The sequence below is a fragment of the Cavia porcellus genome, unplaced genomic scaffold (assembly GCF_034190915.1).
Source record: "Cavia porcellus strain 051 isolate PalLab524CR breed Dunkin Hartley unplaced genomic scaffold, mCavPor4.1 scaffold_5, whole genome shotgun sequence".
Taxonomy (NCBI): domain Eukaryota; kingdom Metazoa; phylum Chordata; class Mammalia; order Rodentia; family Caviidae; genus Cavia; species Cavia porcellus.
The window spans coordinates 13,336,810-13,356,716 of record NW_026947488.1 but is presented as its reverse complement, the minus strand read 5'-3'; the positions used below and the strand labels follow the sequence as shown (position 1 = coordinate 13,356,716).

Below are 19,907 nucleotides of genomic sequence, written 5' to 3'. Positions count from 1 at the left end.
AAAGTATAGGTGTGGTGACACACACCTATAATCCCAGCACTCAGGTTGAGGCAAGAGGATTACTGTGAGTTCAAGGCCAGCCTGGGCTATATAGTGAGTTCAAGGACAGCCTTAATTATATACGAAGACGCTGTCTCTGTAACCTTTAATCCTCTAATCGCAGCAATTGGGAGACTGAAGCAGGAGAATCATTGGGAGTTCTAGACCAGCCTGGGCTACAAAGTGAGCTCAAAAGCCAGCCTGAAATGCATAGTGAAATCTTGTCTCAAAAAGACCAAAGAAAAAAGTAACATTAAAAACACCACTTTTCAGTTTATAAAGTACTTTAAAACAGAATGTGTTTATATTTTAAAAGATGTATCCTTGTGCATTATACTCTCTACTTTTATGTTTGAAATTTTGTATAGAAAAATTTTTTAAAGTGTGCGTTTGGAGTCAAGCAATGGGCACTTTTTGCTGGAGTAGTTCTGTGTTTATTTTGGGTGAGGAATAGATAGGTAGGGGAGCAGATCTGGATTCCATGGAATTCTGACTTAGCGCTAGGCTGAATTCAGTTGTTTTTAAAGGAGTGACTCAAATTTAAATAAATGATATAACAGATAATGATAGATGGCAAAAATTGGAAATGCGTGTGAATAAATTTTTAGAAATACTGGTCCAACATTTTTCTATCTTCTTTTTACTTTTTCTCATTTATGAGCCAGTTGATTAAAGTAACAAAATATTGACCTTCTTATATCCTTAGCAATAAAACTATGATAAATCATTTTACCTTTTAGTTATATTCTTAATCCATGACACTCCTATTGCTGTCTGTAGCCTTGCCTCCTAATTAACAGCCTATAAGTCCTTCGGCTGCAGTTTCCACCCTACGGTAAAAAGCATCTGGGCCCTGGTTGGTATCCAAACAGGAGTTCAGGTTTAATGACAAATACTCTTGTATTAATTTGCAGATAATGAACAGTTGGCTCGATCAGGTACAAATTGCTTAGAAAACTTAGTAATATCCAATGGAGAGAAATTCAGTCCCGATGTCTGGGGTGAAACGTGCAACTGTATGTTGGATATTTTCAAAACCACCATCCCGCATGTGTAAGTGCTGATGCTGTAACTCATGTGCTGAGTAGATGTCTTAAAGCGTCTTGTCACTTTTCACGTTAATTGTTATCCTCTTCTGTTCCCTTAAGTTTGCTGACATGGAGACCTGCAGGAATGGAGGAAGATTCATCAGAAAAACATTTGGTAGGGATTTTGTTTGTTTGAGCTTTTTAGGGGGAGGGGTGTGTTTTTTTTTTATTGTAATAGAAGTTCAGTAACCCTTTACACCCCAGCTTTGCTTTTTTGATGGGAGTCAATAAAAAATGTTATAAGATCTAAGGAAGTCTTTTTGGCCAATAAAAAGCACTTGGCAATTCTAGCTCTTTCTTTGTGTGTCTGTGCATACCTGATAGAGCCCATACAATTGAAATGAGGAACCACATGGCATATAACATATTAAGATTGTGAATATTTTTCTGTATTCTTAATATTCTTTGTAAAAAGCCTTTTCAATGGCTGCACAGTTATAATTTCTTTTACTCTCCCTAGGATGGAGTGTTAGGCCAGTTCTAGTATTGCAGTGTTATAAATAGCCCCTCACTGCCAGCTGTCCTTTCTGCTGCTCACCTAGCTTAACAGTGCTCTCCGTACCACCAGAAATGGTTCTTATTTTTTGTATAAGAACCACATAAAGCAGCTTTAAATTCAAACCCCACTTTAAAGAAAACCACATAAAGAAGCCCTAAATTCAAATCCCACCTCCCTCCCCTGGGTAGCAGGGGCTGAATTATGAACTTGTATTCCCAAAAAACTCTTAAGACTGGTAGATTATACAAGACATTAGGGATATAATAACTTAACAATTTAAGTTATTAAGCACTTTATTTAAGCATTTTCTGTTTTTTAACTCTGTCAAAAACACTAGCTACTATATTCCTTTTTTTTTTTTTTTTAACTAGCAGTTGAACCCAGGATACTGTGCCCCTGGACTACATCTCCAGCCTTTTTAAATTTTATTTTTAAGTGGGGTCTCATTAAGTTGCCCAAACTGAACTCAAATTTTTCCATCTTTCTGCCTCAGCCTCCTGGGTAACTAGAATTACAAGTATGTGACACCAGGCCTAGCACTCCTGATTTGATTTTGAATTTTTTTTTTTCTTTTTGAGACAGTCTTGCTATGCAGTTCCGGCTGGCCTTGAGCTCACTTTGTAGCTGAGCTGGTTTTGAATTTGCAGCCATCCTCCTGCCTTAGTCTCAAGAATACTGAGATTACAGAAATGTGCCACTACACCCAGCTCTTGCTTTTGATTTTAATCCTGTAAAAAACATTTGTTACATGCCAGGCATAGTGGCTCATGCCTGTAATCCCAGCACTCAGGAGGCTGAGGCAAGAGGATCCTTAGGAGTTCAAGACCAGCCTGAGCAGCAATGTGAGCTACAAAATGAGCTCAAGGCCAATCTGAACTATGTAGCAAGATCGTGTCTGAAAAAGAAAAATAAATAAATTTGTTACACTCATGGTTACATTATAATGTGTAGAGAAATACCCTGAGTTTTTATAGGAAAATGTGAAATTTTAATGAGGGAAGAGCATAATTGAAATCATCCCCCCGTATACACCTTGTGTATGTAGCCTTTGAGAAGTCCATTTTACTTAGCTGAACAAGGCATTGAAGTTCAGGCTGAGCCAGCATTGTTGAGAGTCACACCCCCCGCCCAAGTGCCCAGTGATGGATGAAGAGAAGTGAGCTGCGCGTTTTTCTCTGGTTTATACTTAGGATGTGGACCTGGACCGCCAGTCTCTAAGCAGCATAGATAAAAATGCCTCAGAGAGGGGCCAGAGCCAGCTCTCTAACCCGACTGACGACAGTTGGAAGGGTAGACCATATGCAAGTAAGGCAACTTTTATTTTCAATTTGTTTTTATTTGTTACCTCAAATAGCAGATTCAGATGTTCCGAAGGCACCAAAGGGTGAACAGGGTGAGTCTTCTTTCTCCACTATGCCTCATTCTGCCCATGCCTTTCCTTTGCCAGCAGTGTTACTGGTTTCTTGTGTATCTTTCTGGAGTCATCCATGTGCCAGCAAATACATACATGTGTACAGTTTCACTTATATATCAACTTTCTACCATTGCAACAGTACTGCTTTGCATAACAACACATATGTCCTTGGTTAGTTTACTTAGGAAACTCTTAGAAATCAAACGTTAGGGTCAGCGAGAAGGAGTATTTGCCTTATGACAAATATCCCCAGATTCCTAACTATTAATGATTGTACCTATTTACATGATCTTTGGCAACCCCTAAATGAAACATGGTGTCTCTGAAGTAATTTTAATTTGCGGATTTTTTGTTTGTTTTTGTTTTTGAGACAAGGTCTCACTGTGTAGTTCAGGCTGGCCTTGAACTCACTATGTAGCCACCAGCTGGCCTCAAACTCATGGCCATCTTCCTTGAGCACTGGGATTATAGGCATGCACCATCACACCTGGCTAATATGCAGGTTTCTAATTATGATTGACATTCTGTTTAAGAATGCTTTTATTGGGCTGGAGAATAAGCTCAGTGGTATATAAGGCCTGGCTGGCAAGTGCAAGGTCATGAGTTCGAGCTCAGGTGCCAAAAAGAATGCTTTTATTTTCTGTGAACTCTATTGCTAATTTTTTGCTCATTCATAGTGATTATTGATCCTTTTCTTGCTGGTTTAGAGGAACCCCTTATATATTAGAAGTCCTTTTTCTAGATACAAGTAGATTTCAGATTACTTTTTTTGTTGTTGGTTTGCTTTGTTTTTTTGAGAGAGACTGTGTAGCTCAGGCTGGCCTTGGACTCACTATGGAATCCAGCCTAGCTTCCAACTTGTGGTAATCATCCTGTCTCAGCCTCCAAATGCTAGGAGTAAGGTGTGTACCACCATGCCCAGCTCAAATTACAGCTTATCTCAGTGCTGCTGGTGGTGTGTTTCACCTTTTTTTGGGGGGAGGGAGTTTCTAGGGATTGAACCCAATGGTTTAATGCAAGGCAAGCTCATTCTACTGCTGAGCTATACCCTTAGTCCTGTTGTCTCTCATTTAAAAAAAAAAAAAAAACATGGGGCTGGGGATTTAACTCAGCAGTACAAGCACCTGCCTTGCAAGCATGCAGTCATGACTTTGATCCCTGGTACTAAGAAAAAAATAAAAATAAAAAATAAATAGGCTTCATGTGCCTGGCACTATAGTGTATTTCATGTGTAAGATCTCACTTCATGCTTATGGCAGCCTTTAAGAGATTTCAGTTTTACATTTGCATACACAGAGCCTAGACATGATACAATGTGCCAGTGTGTAAGAGTTGGGATCCAGAGACACCTGTGGCAGAGGGAGGAGTCAGAACTTCTGAAGTGTTACTCTGCACTTTTTAAAGCTGCATGCCCCAGTTGTTTGTCTGCACAGCAATCCCACGTCATCTCAACAACCAGGTTGTAATCATTAGCAAAGGATTGCCTTGGATTCAAGGCCAGCCTGAACCACAGAATGAGACCTTGTCTCAAAACACAAAACAAAGAAGTATAGAGTGCAGAAAGCAATTTCTAATTGTGGATTAAACAAAAAGTGGTTGATCAGTGATCCAAAAATGAAGAATTTAAAAGAGCTATCCCTGCATCCATGCAAAACACAGATCCTAGCCTGTTCAGGAAGGAACTAAACAACTCTGTGGTTATGGCAGTCCAGAACTGGCCCACAAGAGAGAACTGGTCCATGAAGTGACAGAGAAACTTGCTGGAGGACACAAGGCCTGCAGAGCTAATTCTCTGTAGGCCAATTCCTTTGGGCCGTTGCTCTGATACCAAATCTTTAGAAACACATTTAACTTGCAACTCACCCTTACACTTGCTGTCTCTGTCTTACATCATCATCATTTGGCATACAGTGCCTCACACTTTAAATCTTTCCTGCTGTTGGCTAACTCATGGGAGCAGGGCGGGGGGTGTTGTTCAGCCTATTCATTGCTATGCTATCACATCAAGGGTCACGCCAGGCACATGAGGGGAGCTCAGTGAACATTTACCCAGCATTGGCTGAATCATTATTAGGGTTATCTTTATCATTTAATATAGATCAGAAACTGTTTGCCAGCCTCCTCATCAAGTGTGTGGTCCAGCTGGAATTGATTCAGACCATTGACAACATTGTATTCTACCCTGCAACCAGCAAAAAAGAGGATGCAGAACACATGGTCGCTGCCCAGGTAACAACCACTGGTGTGGGGTGCGGGGAAGGGAGACCATCTTTGTCCATGGGGATGTGGCCAGGAGGCTCCATCTGGCTGCCAGGAGCTCATCATGCTCTTCTCTTTGCAGCCCCACACTCAAGATTACATTGCTCACTTGAAATTGGCCACAACAGAACCTTTTAATTCCCAGAAACTGACTTAGCAGCATCCCCCTACCTAGGTGCTTAGATTCCACCCATCCCCTACCTAGGCACTGGAGAGAAGGTGTCATCACAGGAACTTGTTTTGTATGTGTGATAGTCTGTATACACGAATTCTTAAAATATACAGGATTGAGCATCTGGAAGTTGGGCAGTAACCTTACACTGTAGGTTGAAAATTTAACTACCTCCAGGGCTAAGAGACCCTGTGAGTGAGGCAGGTAGTCTGTGTGGGGATTGCAGTCAGCTGCCTCCCAGATCCAGCACCATGTTGCCATCTAGGGGGTAATCACTGCTGAAAAGCTACATCTGTGCTCCTTGGCCGCTGTTTTTAAGTTTGAAGTTCTGTAGCTTCAGTGTATTTACAAAGTACAAGCATTGCTACTGTCTGATTGGACAATAATTCCCAGTACTGTAAAAAGGAAATTCTGTGATCACCCTTACACTCTTCTAGGCCCTGAAAACCACTAACCTTCCTGTTCCTGTGGATTTAACCTGTTCTGTATGTTTCATTTAAACAGAATTGGGCAGTATGTGAACTTTAGTATGTGCCTTCTTTAACTTAGCATAATGTTTTCTGGGTTCATTCCTATATCACGTATCAGAACTTCATTCTTAGTTCGATCCCTGGTACCGATAAAAAGGAAAAAGACAAAAAAAAAAAAAAAAAAAAAAGAACTTCATTCTTGGGCTGGGAGTTTAGCTCAGTGGCGTTAAGTGCCTGCTTGGCAAACGTGAGGTCATGAGTTCGATCCCCAACACCAAAAAACAAAAAAAAGAACTTCATTCTTTTCATGTCTGACTGAGTAACACTCCACTGTGTATAATATTACATTGTGTTTATCCACTCATCAGCTGGGTTTTTTCCTCTTTTTGACTGTTTCAAATAATGCTGTTAGTAAAATTTACTTATTTGTGTACAGATTTTCTTATGGACATTTGCATATATCCTGAGAGTGGACTTGCTTGGTCATGTGGTAACTGTTTGCTTTTTTGAGTAATTGCCAAAGTATGAAAAATGTCACCTTCCAAAGTGGCTGCACTATTTTGCATTCCCATCAATAGCACACAGAGGCCCCAGTTTCTGCACATTGTCACTCGTGGTTTTTATTACCCTTCATATTGTAATTCCTACTGTGCCATCCTAGTGGATATGAAATGAGTATCTCATTGTGGCTTTGATTTGTGTTTCCTGATGACTAACATAGAGCATCTTTCATGTTTATTGGTCATTATTTTTGTGCTTGTTTTTGTTACATCACGGATTAAATCCAGATCCTTCACACTGAGCTATATTCCCAGCACTTTTTAAAAAACTTTTATTTTAGAGAGAATAAAACTTAGCAAAATAAAACAGTAAAGCCAATGAAAACAAGATAGTGTGATACAGGATTTCAAAACAAGATAAATGTAAATCAACAGTGGCTACCATCCATAATGTCTCTTGTTGTCTTCAAAATAGCTGCTGCCCATACTGTCAGACATAGTAAAATCAAACAAAACAGAAACAGAATAGAACAAATAAAAACAAAACAATGCAATACAGGACTTAAAAACAAGATAGTATAAATCCAAAATGGCTACCATAATATATCTTACTATTTTTGAAACAGCTGCTATGCCATTAGATACAACAAAATCAAACAAGATAAAACAGAATAAAACCCAACCAAACAAAACAATGAGGGTGGGATTTTGAAGCAAGATAATAGAGAATTAACTCCTTCAGAAGGAGATCCCATATAGGCTACATTGTGTAATATTCTCCTCTGAATAGATGGTCAGACTACTGGCTTTAGGCCTGCAAAGTCAGTGAAACCCTAAACACTATAAGCATTAAATTGTATTTTGCCTCATTAGCTATCATCACAGCCTGTGTTTCTCCAGATCAGCCTGTCTCTTACGGGGAGGAGGGGCACATTGGCTCTTCTTGTTTCCTGCCTGCATGCTGGAAGAGGCTAGTGTCTAGCTGTCCCCCAGTCACTCACAGGAGTGGTTTCTTGTTGACTTCTTGTTCTCCTCTCCCTCAGTCCGTGGATGGCACCAACCTACAGGAGAGAGCTGGTGTCTGGCTTTCTCCCAGTCAGCCCATGCATGACCCATTCGCAGACCTTTTATTTTTTATTTTGAGAAAGGGTCTGGTGAGTCACTCAGTTGTCCCGATGGGGCTCAAACTTGGAATCCTTGTTGGGTATAGTAGTGCACACCTGCAATCTCAGCCCTTGGGAGGTTGAGGCAGGAGGATCTCTGCAAGTTTGAGGCCAGCCTACACTACATAGTAAATTCAAAGCCAGCCTGGACTACATAATGAGTCCTTGACTCAAGAAAACAAAACAAAAACCAAAACATTTGCAATCTTCCTGTCTCAGTTTGCTAGAGTACTGAATTACAAAACTGCAGGAATACGCCACTGTGTTAGGCTGGTCATTTCTATATCTTTGAAGATGTCTATTCAAATATCTGTCCCATTTTTGAGCTGCCATTCATTTCTTTATTCTTGAATTATGAGTTTTTTATATGTGCTACATACCATCAGATACATGATTTAGAACCATTTTCTCCCAATCTTTTCAGTTTCTTGATGTTCTTTGAAATACAAAATAAAAAAAAATTAGTGTTATCTATTTTTCTTTAATCCCTTGTGCTTCTGGTGTCAAATCTAAGAAAGCATTACTTAATTCAAAGTCATAAAGACTTAGGCTTATGTTTTAAGAGTGTTATAATTGGGTCTGCTGTACCTTTCGGTGCATTTTTGGTTTATGATGAGAGGTAGGGATCCATCATCTTTCTTTTACATGTGATACCTTTCTGTCCCAAACCTTTGCTTCAAATTCTATTCTTTCCCTGGAGAATTTTCCTGGCACTTTTGTTAGAAATCACTGGGCCATAAACACAAGGGGTGACTTTCCATTTTATCACACTGATACATGTTTGGCTCGGTGCCAGAGCAATATTCTGATTATTACAGTTTTTAGTTAAGCTTTGGGAATCAGGTGTGAGCCCTCCACCCTTGGCCTTCTCTTTTCAGGATGGCTTTGGCAGTACTATAGTGCTTCCATTTCCAGATGAACGTTAAATCAGCTTGTCAGTGTCTGCAATGAAAGGTTTTGATATAGATTGCATTGAACACAGGTCAATTTGGAAACCAGTATGGTCTTACCATCTGTGACCTCTAGTTTATAAGGTTAGCTCTAGTCTTAGAAATCTCCAGAAATATAAAATCCCTAATCATGTCTCAGATTTTAGGCAACATGTTCAATAAAATTTTCAGTCATTTCACACTTTTTTTTAAGAGTGTTTAGAGGGAGAAATCTTGTGATTGAAGCTCAAGAAGCCACTTGGACTCTGCTCACAAATTTCATATTTTCAGTTACTGTATTTATGCCGTCTGTCATATTTACTTCATGTGCTTGCTTTTCAATTTGGGTGTGGTGGTGCACACTTGTAATCCCAGCACGTGAGAGGCTGAGGCAGGAAGATCACTGTGAGTTTGAGGCCAGCCTGGTCTATGTAGTTCAAGGTCAGCCTGGGCTACATAGTAAGACTCTGCCTCAATAAATAAATTTAATTAATTAACTACAAAAGATTCAGTTCTGGGGAGCTGGGGATTTAGCTCAGCGGCATAAGTGCCTGCCTTGCAAGCAGGCAGTCGTGAGTTCGATCCCTGGTACCGATAAAAAGGAAAAAGACCAAAAAAAAAAAAAAAAAATTCAGTTCTGTAGTGAAAGATTTGGAGACACGCATTGGTTACACAATGAAGGCAGCAGTAAGAAAACTGAAACTTTGGCCAGCCTGAGTCGCTGTCACACAGCAGCTCAGTATGTGTCTTCACCAGCAATGCAGAGTCTATGTGGAAATGAGTCAGGGCACTGGAGGGTGTTTCACAGAGAGAACAACCTTTTGGAGAGTCAGAATTACCTGTGGCTATATCTTATGCCCAAAATCACTCCCTAACCTTCTCTTAGCACTCCTATCTGTTTTCTGTCCTGCAGCAAGACACACTGGATGCAGATATCCACATCGAGACGGAGGACCAGGGCATGTATAAGTACATGTCTTCCCAGCACCTCTTTAAGCTGCTGGACTGCTTGCAGGAATCTCATTCATTTTCAAAGGCCTTCAACTCCAATTATGAGCAGCGGACTGTCCTGTGGCGGGCAGGTAAGGCCACAGAGCAGTATGGTTCACTGGCCACACTGGTTACCATCCTAAACATTAAGGTTTTTAGGAAGTTCCTAGTATTTCAAATGTAGTTGAAATAATTTCCTAGATTTTTGATTTTTGACTTTTTGGACCAGGGATCAAACTCATGACCATGTGCTTGCTAGGCAGGTGCCTATGCTGCTGAGCTAAATCCCTGGCCTCTCCCTAGGTATTTTTATGCTTATTGCCAGATTTCATCCCAATGCCAGGATGCTTCATATATAACAGAATCTCAAAAAGTATTTGATGAAAAGAAAAAATGAAAATTGGAAAACTGAATTGATCTTGCAAGTCATGAAATTTGACATTAAATGTTAAATATGCTGATACAAGCAGGCTGTGGTGGTGAACACCTATAATCCCAGCATTTGTGAGATAAAAGTAGTTGGATCTTCAAGAGTTCGAGGCCAGCATGGGCTCTACATCTCAAGGCCAGCCTGGTCTACATCTTGAGACTCTATCTGAAAAGAACAAAACAACAACAAAAAAATGGTGATACAAAAAGTGTGGTAGTCTTAAGAAACAGAAGCATTCATACATTTTTCTGAGGGTTTACAAGTTCTCTGCCATTCCTGCCTCCAAAAATAAATGCATAATTCCTGGAGTAAATACATGTATTTTTTTCCAAATGTGGTGATGAGATTCTTATTATTTTGGGTTTTTTTTTTAAGTTTTATTCAAAGAGAAAAAGAAAAAAAAATAGAAAAAGGGTACAAGTAATACAGAATTTCAAAAAAATAAACAGTAAGAAATCACTAGTTAATAGATTACATATTGGCATCTTAGAAATAGTTGTTCAAGTTACAAAATTAAAGCATACAAAGTGGACATTCAAACAGTGAGACTGCAAAGAGTTCTTTCAATGATCCAACAAAGGTTATCTATCTTATACACCTAAATATACATACAGTTATATCCTTTAGAGCACTTTCTTTTTCTCTTTTTTACAATAACAGTTACGCATTTTGGGTTTTATTACTCCCACAGTTCTTAATACTTTTTTTGAAGAGAATAAAACCAAATGTGACAAAACAAAACAGAGTCAGTCAAATCAAAAGGATGGACATAGTACATGATGTAAAAACAGAATACAAGGTGATCAACAATGGTTACCATAATGCCTCTTGCTATCTTTTTTTTTTTTTTTTTTTTTTTCTCCCAGTACCAGGGATCGAACTCACGACTGCCTGCTTGCAAGGCAGGCGCTTATGCCGCTGAGCTAAATCCCCAGCCCCTATTATAATTATTTTAATCTTCTCCCCAAAATACCTGTTTATTCTCTAATGAAAGATTGTCATTTTCCTGTGACTTTATTTTTTTTATTTTTATTTTTTTTGTCTTTTTTCTTTTTACCGGTACCAGGGATTGAACTCACGACTGCCTGCTTACAAGGCAGGCGCTTATGCCACTGAGCTAAATCCCCAGCCCCCTTTCCTGTGACTTTAAAGTACATAGATGTTTTATGTCTTTGCCTATGACAAAATTTTGCTTGTGAGGGCAGTTTGCACATTATCTGGCTAATGAGAACTGTTTGGTTTTAAAAACTGTATTTTATATGTACTGTTTGGAAAAAAATTTTATAACTTAGAAAAATGCTAAAATCTTGCGAGCTATTACATTTGAGAAGATGCAACTAATGGCTTTCCTGGTCAACAAGCAGATCTGGCTGGCAGTCAGGACATCAGTACAGAGAGTGACATCCAGAGTTGAGACTGTCTCCGTGTAGTGTCACAGTTGAGCTTGTTAGAGCGGTGAGAGGGTTCAGTGCTTCCTGAGCTAGATAACTAATTACCTTACCATTTCTCAGCATCTTCCTGACCATGTGCTCTACTTAATGACTTTCTGACCTCCAGGTTTTAAGGGCAAGTCTAAACCTAATCTTCTCAAACAAGAAACCAGCAGCTTGGCCTGTTGTTTGAGGATCCTGTTTCGAATGTATGTTGATGAGAATCGCAAGGATTCGTGGGATGAAATACAGCAGCGACTTTTAACGTAAGATTGGCTTCCCATTGAGTTTTCTAGCTGTCATATGCAAAACATATCACAACAGTACTGTGAACTGAAAAGAGTAGGAAAAAATTACCTCCACATGGACACCTCCACAGGTATCTTCCTTTCACTGTTTTTGTTCTGCGGTGCTAGGGGTTGGATGCAAGGCCTTTGCACTGAGCTACGTCTTCCTTCCCCCAGCTCTCACCCTTTTCTTTTGAGACTTGAGTTTCACTAAGTTGTCAAGGCTAGCCTCAAACTTGTGACCCGCCTGCCTCAGGTTCCTGAACACTACTATTACAGGAGGTGCCACCACATCTGGCCATTTCACTTTTATCTCAGGAGAGAATGTAGGGCCTTGCTCAGGTCACATCTGAGTTCCACAGGCATAGAAACCTGGGTAGTAAAAAGTACTCTGACCCGAGAGTCTCAGGCTGGAGTGAGGTACGCAACCCTGTAGCCCAGAATAGGTCTCCATCCCCTTTGGGACCAGGTCCTTTTTAAAATTGCTGTTTCCGGGGGCTGGAGATTTAGCTCAGCGGCATAAGCACCTGCCTTGCAAGCAGGCAGTCGTGAGTTCAATCCCCGGTACCAATAAAAAGGAAAAAGACAAAAAAAAATTGCTGTTTCCTCTGATGCCCCATCATTCCTTTTAAGAATGAATTGGAATCACATGGATTTCAGAGTATATCAGAGTCAGGTATTCAGAGATGTATCCATGGGGAGACGTTGAGACACATGCAAGAAAGTCTCGGAATGAAAAGTAGACCTCTGCCATCCACCTCATAGGCAGCAGAAAAATGGTGATGTCTGCCTATATTTCCAGTTAACTTGGGAGACTGAGGCCCAGCCTGGGCAACTTACTGACTTAGTGCGACCATCTCTCTCAAAAAAAAAGCACTGGAGATACAGCTTAGTGTGAAGTTATATGTACTTTTAATCTCTAGTTACACACACACGAAAATACTGATGACAGTGTCTAAGCCTTTATTTTTTTAGTTTGATGAACCTAAGTCTTGCACATGCTAACCATACAGTGTATCAGTAAGCTACAATGCTAGCCACCTCCTTTTGCCTCCTTTTATTTCTTCAAGATTTAAAACAGTAGGGGCTGGGGACTTAGCTCAGTGGCGTAAGTGCCTGCCTGGCAAGCATGAGGTCGTGAGTTTGATCTCTGGTACCCAAAAAAAAAAAAAGATTTACAATATTGGCACCCGTGTAGTAAGGCCCACAGTTCTCCTACTTGGCTGGTGGGGGTGTACAGTGACATGATCTTTCTAGAAAGCAAGTAAAATTATATACCAGGAGCCCTAGTGAAATGTTCATTCTCCTTGACTCAGTAATTCCAATGTTAAGAAAACTAAAGAAAATATTTTAGAAATATGAACTAGGATTCCATACAGAATACTCATTGCAGATTTAATTTATAAAAAGAAAAAAGCCAGGCATGGTGGCACATGCCAGTAATCCCATCACTTGGAGGCTGAGGCAGGAGGATCATTGAGAGTTCAAGACCAGTGGGAGCCGGGGATTTAGCTCAGCAGCATAAGCACCTACCTAGCAAGCACAAGGTCATAAATTCAATCCCCAATACAAAAAAAAGACCAGTCTAGACTACAGAATGAGCTCAAGGCCAGCTGCATAGCAAAACCTGTCTCAAAAAGGAAAAAAAAAATTTTGAAGTTTAACTGTAGCTTGGATAACTGTGGAATATCCATTAAAAAAGAACTTTTGTTGCAAGACATAATGGGGTATATTTGTAATCTCAGCACTTGGAAGGCTGATGCAAGAGGACTCCAGGGTTCAGGCCCAGCCTGAGCTATGTAAGAAGACTGTCTGTCAAAATAGGAGAAAAAAAAAAAAAGCCATTGTATATGATAGGAAAGAATTATATAATTAACTATGAATAATAAGTTTTTGATATTTATTGTGCTGCAAATTGAGTCTAGATTTAGCCATTGAGCTAAGCTATATTTATTTCATTGATCCTCACAGCAGCTCTAAGTTTGGCAGTTCTTTATCTGCATACAGCTGAAGAAACTAGGGCTCAGTGATTTGTCAAGACAGCACAACCAGGCATGATGCTCAGTATATAATCATTGCAAGAATCAGCAGTACCTAAACTAGGCATGATGTCACACACCTGTAATCTCATACTCAGGAAGACTGAGTCAGGAGGATCGCAAGTTCAGTGCCACTCAAGGCTACATAGTGAGTCTGCGGTTATGATGGTATGCCCTTGTAATCTCAGTGCCTGAGAGCCTAAGGGAAGGGGATTGCTGTGAGTTTGAAACCAGCCTAAGATACAAAGCTGAGACCTTGTCTCAAAAAACAAAAAATAGGCCAGGGATATAGCTCAGCAACACAGCGCCTGCCTGGCAAGTGCAAAGCCCTGAGTTCGATTTCCAGTACCAACACAAACAAAACTGTAGTGACTTCAAAGCCAACCTGAGCTACTTTGCAAGACCCTGTCTCAAAAAGGAAAAAATCATCAGTTCCCCCTCTGAAGATGAAATGCTAATCCATGTGGTGTACCCCCCTCTCTTGATTGCAGTGTGTGCAGTGAAGCTCTTGCCTACTTCATCACAGTGAACTCTGAAAGCCATCGGGAGGCCTGGACAAGTCTCCTTTTGTTACTTCTAACCAAAACTCTCAAAATAAATGATGAAAAGGTATGAACAAATAACCCGTGCTGTCTCTTCTAGGACATGAAGTTTGAGTATCAGTCACTCAATGTTTGAAGCAACTGTTTTTGGATTTTCCCAAGGATGGTCACATAACATATTCTAGATGCATTGGAGAGAAGTTAATTCATTACAAACAGATGCCTGTGGGTAGTAGGTGCACCAGCGAAGGCTGAAGTAGAAGACACATGTGTGGCCGTTGGGAACAGCACAGTGTTTTTCATTGTGGGAAGAGAGGGTTGAGATTATGAAGTGCTGGTTTAGACCTAGAACTTGCTTTACAAAATGAAAAGACTATTGACTTGGAAACAAGACTATATTAATATAATTTAAAAGAAATTAAATGTAATTGAAATAGGTTTTAATGTGGACATTTTTTGGTAACAAGTTTCTAAAAGTAAGAAAAGGTACCAATATTAAAAGAAAAAAGAAAAGGTACCAGTTATATGAAAAGTTTCAGAGTAAGATGAATACTTTTGAAAACTGGTAAAAAAAAAAAAACAGTTTCATGTCTAATTCGATCTTTCTATTTCTCTCCTACTTTAAGTTCAAAGCACATGCTTCAATGTACTACCCCTACTTGTGTGAAATTATGCAGTTTGACCTGATTCCTGAGCTCCGAGCAGTTCTGCGGAAGTTCTTCTTACGGATAGGTGTTGTGTATAAGATATGGATTCCAGAAGAGCCAGCGCAGGTACCAGCAACATTGTCACCAGTGTAGTAGCCCTGAAGGCCACTGCTGCAGCTCTGCAGAACACTCATCATGCCATTTCTGACTGCCCTGTCTTGTGAAGGTCACACAGAAGCAAGGAGCTGCCATCTTGGATCTTAGAATGTCCTAGATAAGGTCAGCCTCTGTGCTGGCCCCATCAAAGTTCCCAACGACTAAGGCTTGTGGTATTTCATTAAACTGTTGCATACCCAGTTAATATAATAGGTGGAGAATCTGTTCCACTCATCATTCCATTTTATTGATTAAACTGTTCACTCTGTCATTGCAAATGCCATTATTTCCAAGGAGAGTCTCTTGATTGGCTGTGAATGTTTTGTCAGAGGAAGTCATTCTCCTTGAAAATACTGAACATAGCTGTATAGCTTCATGATTATTAGACAGTATGTTAATAAAATTTCTTGTAATGGCTGCCACCTAAAATATGCCGGGTATTTGTTGTTGTTTGAGTGTGTTGAAGATATTTGAGTGTTTTTGTCAGTTATGAATCAGCCATAATTATATTAGTCTGGGAAAAGGTAGGAAAAAGATTGTCTTTATGTTTTGTTGTATTAATGTGAGTGATTTTTAAAAAGTATTTTACAAAAAGACACTGAAGATTTAATTGAAGGCAGCATTTAGTAATTGTTAGAATTAAGAGCTTGCAAGGTTTAAAAAAAATTGTGCCTCACAGCACTTCTTGTTTTAGTAACTTGGGAAGAAAAGGCTATAGGAAAAAGTAAACAAGTTCATGAAACAAGTTCATGACTAGCCTTCCTTGAAGTAAGTATTTGTGGATGGGTGTTCAATTAAAATTTCCAGAATACATTATCCATCTCGCACTCTGAAATCTAATATAGGAAGTAGTAATGAAAATGAAGTAGTAACTGCCCAGAGTTCATTCGCCTTTGAGTAAACCATTTTATTTACCTCAGAAGAATGAGTGTACGGATAGTATCGCTGCTTTGCACAGTCCCCATTAAAGGGACCTCCAGAGGGAGGGACAGTAACTTCATGAGAAGTGTTGCTCCTGAGGTCACCTCACCAAGGATCATGGTAGAACCAGAGCTGCCGTGGGGCCAGCACAGCTGAACTGTGACAGCGGCAGGAGATGCTTAGCACTCCTGTTATTTCGGAACCGAGGAGCTCAGTTCTTTGTCCAGATTAGATCCTGGGATCCTTACGATGTTTCCGATGGTGCAATACTCGGAATTACACTAGAGGCATTCTCATGCAGCTCATGTCTGAATGGGCAGTGTAGGAGTACGGCAGTATACTTGGAAGCTTAATTTATTCTGAGTCCACAAAAAAGAAAACACGCTTTATTCTTGGCCCTCATCCACTGCTCAGGCAGAGCAGACCAAGTGTTAAAAAGTGTCACACAGAGTGATGAAAACATTCAAACTTCTGCTACAGTCTAGTTCTGAAAATTGGGTTGTATTGATGTCAACTCTGGTGCCTTAGAAGTCAGTAGTTTGGGAATCTATCTGTAAAATCAGATATTTTTTCTTTCTGCAGAAGGATTTCTGGTGCTTTTGCTTATTACTAAGAGACTGATTTCTTAAGTTTTTTGTTGTAATTAACAGCCTTGAAAAGTGTTTGGTTTTGCCCAGCAGTACTCTTACCTACTTTTTTTCTTGCCCAAAAAGTGTTTTAATTTCTCTACCAAAGAAGAAAATCAGGTTTAGGTTTTTATTTTATTTACAAACATTAGATAGATAAGAGGACCTATGTAATGTAGCAGGAACGGACCCAGGGAGAATGTTTTACCATGAGTGGAGTGTAAGAACATTTGACTCACTTGTCCTGAATCCATCACATCTTTATGCTGCACCCTGACACCTGCACCTAAGAACTGCCCTGGTATTGTCTTCTGTCACTGCCCAGCAAGCCCATTGTCTTCACTGCAAGCTTTTTGTCAAAGGTTTAGGTGGAGAGCAGGCATGTGGGTTCATTGAGTGCGTCTTGCATACAGCTACCCCCTGGGTTGGTGATTTTTCCTTTCTTTCTAAGGTTCTCATGTAGCATTTGCTCATCACAACTTTCCAGTGTCGTCCTAGCTTCTAATTTTTGCCTGTTGCAGGACAGGAAATGTGTCAGTATGTTTTTATTACTTGCTGAAATAGTCAAGCTTAAATTTCTTTTTAATTTTGTCTTTTAAAAAATTAAGTTTTTGAGTGAGGCATTTTAATTGCAAAGCAATGAATCTTTAAAAAACGAATGAACATTTGAGTGGCAGAGGCAGGAGGATCACTAGGAGTTTGAGGCCAGCCCGGGATACATAGTTCAAGGCAGCTTGAACTACATAGTGAAACCTTGTCTCAAAAAGGGGATTGCAAAGAGGCTTAGCTCAGCAGCACAAGCACCTGCCTGGCAAGTGTGAGGTCATGAGTTTGATGCCCAGGACAAAAAAAAAACTTGGATGTAAAAGCATTCAAGCTAATTTTTCTTGTCGGTGGACAGTAGGAAACAGAGGAAATTCCTGACCTCCAGTAATAAGCCATTCAGGCTAAATCCTTTTTTGCGAATCTGTTTCTCATGGTAAATGCGGCCTAAGCCACTGGAACACTAGTGAAAAGGGTGTGTGCAGCTCTGCGGCATTGGGCCGAGACACTGTCTCACAAGTGACAGAGGCAGCAGCGCGAAGCCTTTTCCAGGCCTTGTTTCTGTCTTGAAATGCTTTCAGTGTTGACTGTGTTCGCTGGGTCTCTAGAGAAGTTTTTGTTATGATACTGCTGCTTTGAACAACTTTATGTTTCTTCGTTGTCTGTGAGGGAAATCACCAGCTTTGGCATCTTAACAACAAACATGGGAAGTTTCATTTCTAAAGTGCACCCTCAGAGTCAAATACACTTTTTCCTTGTGCTCCTTATGTACAACCAAAGAACATACATTATAAAGATCGTATAATATCTGAAAACAACATTTTCTCTAACAGGTGACTTTTGTACAAAATACAAAATTAAACCACCTTTTTTTGTTCTTTTGTGACTATGACTATTAATAATCTTTGCAGTTATTAACAGGACCTGCTGACAAGTGCAGATGTGACCATCTCATTCACATGTTTGTTGCTAGGATACAGGTGGATATTGGTTTCAGTAGAAGCTGGATCCTCAATAAATTCTGTTGTAATATTTGTGTTAAGGTAGGCACAGCTTGAACTCACATGAAATCCTAGAGTTTTGCTACCAGCAGCTTTGCAGTTTGGGAAACAAAGAAACCAAAGCTGAATATTTTAAAGAATGACTGTATCTGGAAAAGACACTCATCAAAGATGTAGTCTCTCTCAGTGTTCTAATTTTAAATTTTTTATCTGCATATTTGCATCAAATACTTCTTTATGTGCAAAATGTATGTTTTACCTCCTTAAAATGCCTAAAAATTAGTTACTAGCTACTTTGATTTAATCTATACATAATGATTAAGTGCATTTAATATTGGTAATTTAATGAAAAGCATTCCTTGCCCAGTGGATGTATACATTTTTGAAAGAATAAAGCAGAATTATATAATATGAAATGCTATGTAAAGTTTTCTATGTAAAAATAATATGTATAATACTGTTAAAATATCCCATGCTTTGATCAAGGTGGTAAATTAATAAAGTTTTAAAAAGTAAAGCTGTTTCTAATATAGTAGTAATTGTGCTCATCAAGCCAGTTTTCAGTTAGCTGAAGTTTGTTCTCAGGGCAAATATAAGCTTATAATTTTCAAATAGTGGCAAAATTTGGCATCTATATTTAACAAAAGTAATTATTCATAGAATATTGTTCATATGTCTTTAATTTTTCATAAGAAATGTTCCTTTTCCCAAAGCTGAAATGGGAAAATCCAGTCATCATCAGATTGTCTTTTGGAGGGGATGGGGGTACTGAGAATTGAACTAGGGACATTGTGCTTGTGAGGCAGGCATTTACACTGCTGAGCTGTATCCCCAGCAATCACATCCCTTGAATCCACTTTACATTACCTAATTAATCTGACCAGTGATGAGCTCCTAAAAGCAGAAACCTACTGCTGCTGGTACCTTGAGGGCGGATCCTGCTGGGCTCTGAGTGACCCAAGGTGATTGTAGGCTCACATACTGTAAAGCACTGTGACATCATTGAGTGGCTTGTCTTCCCTCTCTTTCTGAAATACCCTGTTAAAGTTATGAATCGTTTGCTATAAAGTATTCCATGTTTAAAACTAATGATGTTGTCATCATCATTACTTCCCAGAAGCCAAATCTCTTATCTCTGTGAGACTAAATGTCAGGGACTTCCCATGAGGAAGAAAAATTGTGGGCCCCACCTGGAAAGCTCATTGGAGTCGGCCAGCATGTGGGCCAGGTCCAGTCAGTGTTCTTCAACCACTGCCGACTAGTGGTTTGAAATTTTTCAAGGGGCACAGATGCAACACTTGGCAATATTTGGGAACGTTCCCGGTTGCCACAGCTGAGGCACGGGTAGCTATTGCTTTCTGGAGGATAGAGGTCAGAGGTGCTGGCACACAGCCCCTGTAGCACTGCATTCCCAGGCCCATGTGTCAGCTGTGCTGAGTCTGAGAAATTCAGCACCAGGCTACAGTGACTTCCTGCCTCTAGGGAGGCCTCTCCAGGCTGGGGAGAAGTGCCCTAAAATCTGTGGCAGACACTTCTGGCTCGCTTTAACCTTCCTATTCAAAACAGAAAAGAGCACTTTTAGCCAGGTGTGGTGGTGCATACTTGTAATCTAGCACTCAGGTTGCAGCAAAAGGATTGTCATGAGTTTGAGGCCAGTGTGGGCCATATATCGAGCAAGACCAGTCTGAACTACATATTGAGACCCCGCCTCAAACTGCCTCCCTCCCAAAAAAGAACAACAAATACCTGTACTTACCCATTT

At 39.9% G+C, this 19,907-nt stretch overlaps 1 protein-coding gene across 3 annotated transcripts in view; it reads left to right on the top strand.

Annotated features, from left to right (window-relative positions):
- Arfgef2 (ADP ribosylation factor guanine nucleotide exchange factor 2) overlaps positions 1-18,662 on the top strand; it is an 89,776-nt gene extending 71,114 nt beyond the window's left edge. For 2 of the 3 annotated variants that reach the window (XM_063248204.1, XM_063248203.1), the window contains 8 exons: positions 954-1,092; positions 1,188-1,242; positions 2,817-2,931; positions 5,115-5,269; positions 9,447-9,615; positions 11,511-11,649; positions 14,201-14,318; positions 14,878-18,662. In XM_063248204.1, coding sequence (XP_063104274.1) covers positions 954-1,092; positions 1,188-1,242; positions 2,817-2,931; positions 5,115-5,269; positions 9,447-9,615; positions 11,511-11,649; positions 14,201-14,318; positions 14,878-15,051 — 1,064 coding nt within the window. In that variant the 3' untranslated portion in view covers positions 15,052-18,662. The remainder of the gene's footprint in view (positions 1-953; positions 1,093-1,187; positions 1,243-2,816; positions 2,932-5,114; positions 5,270-9,446; positions 9,616-11,510; positions 11,650-14,200; positions 14,319-14,877) is intronic. The other variant, XM_003467713.5, reaches the window with a different exon arrangement.
- The last annotated feature ends 1,245 nt before the right edge of the window (positions 18,663-19,907 follow it).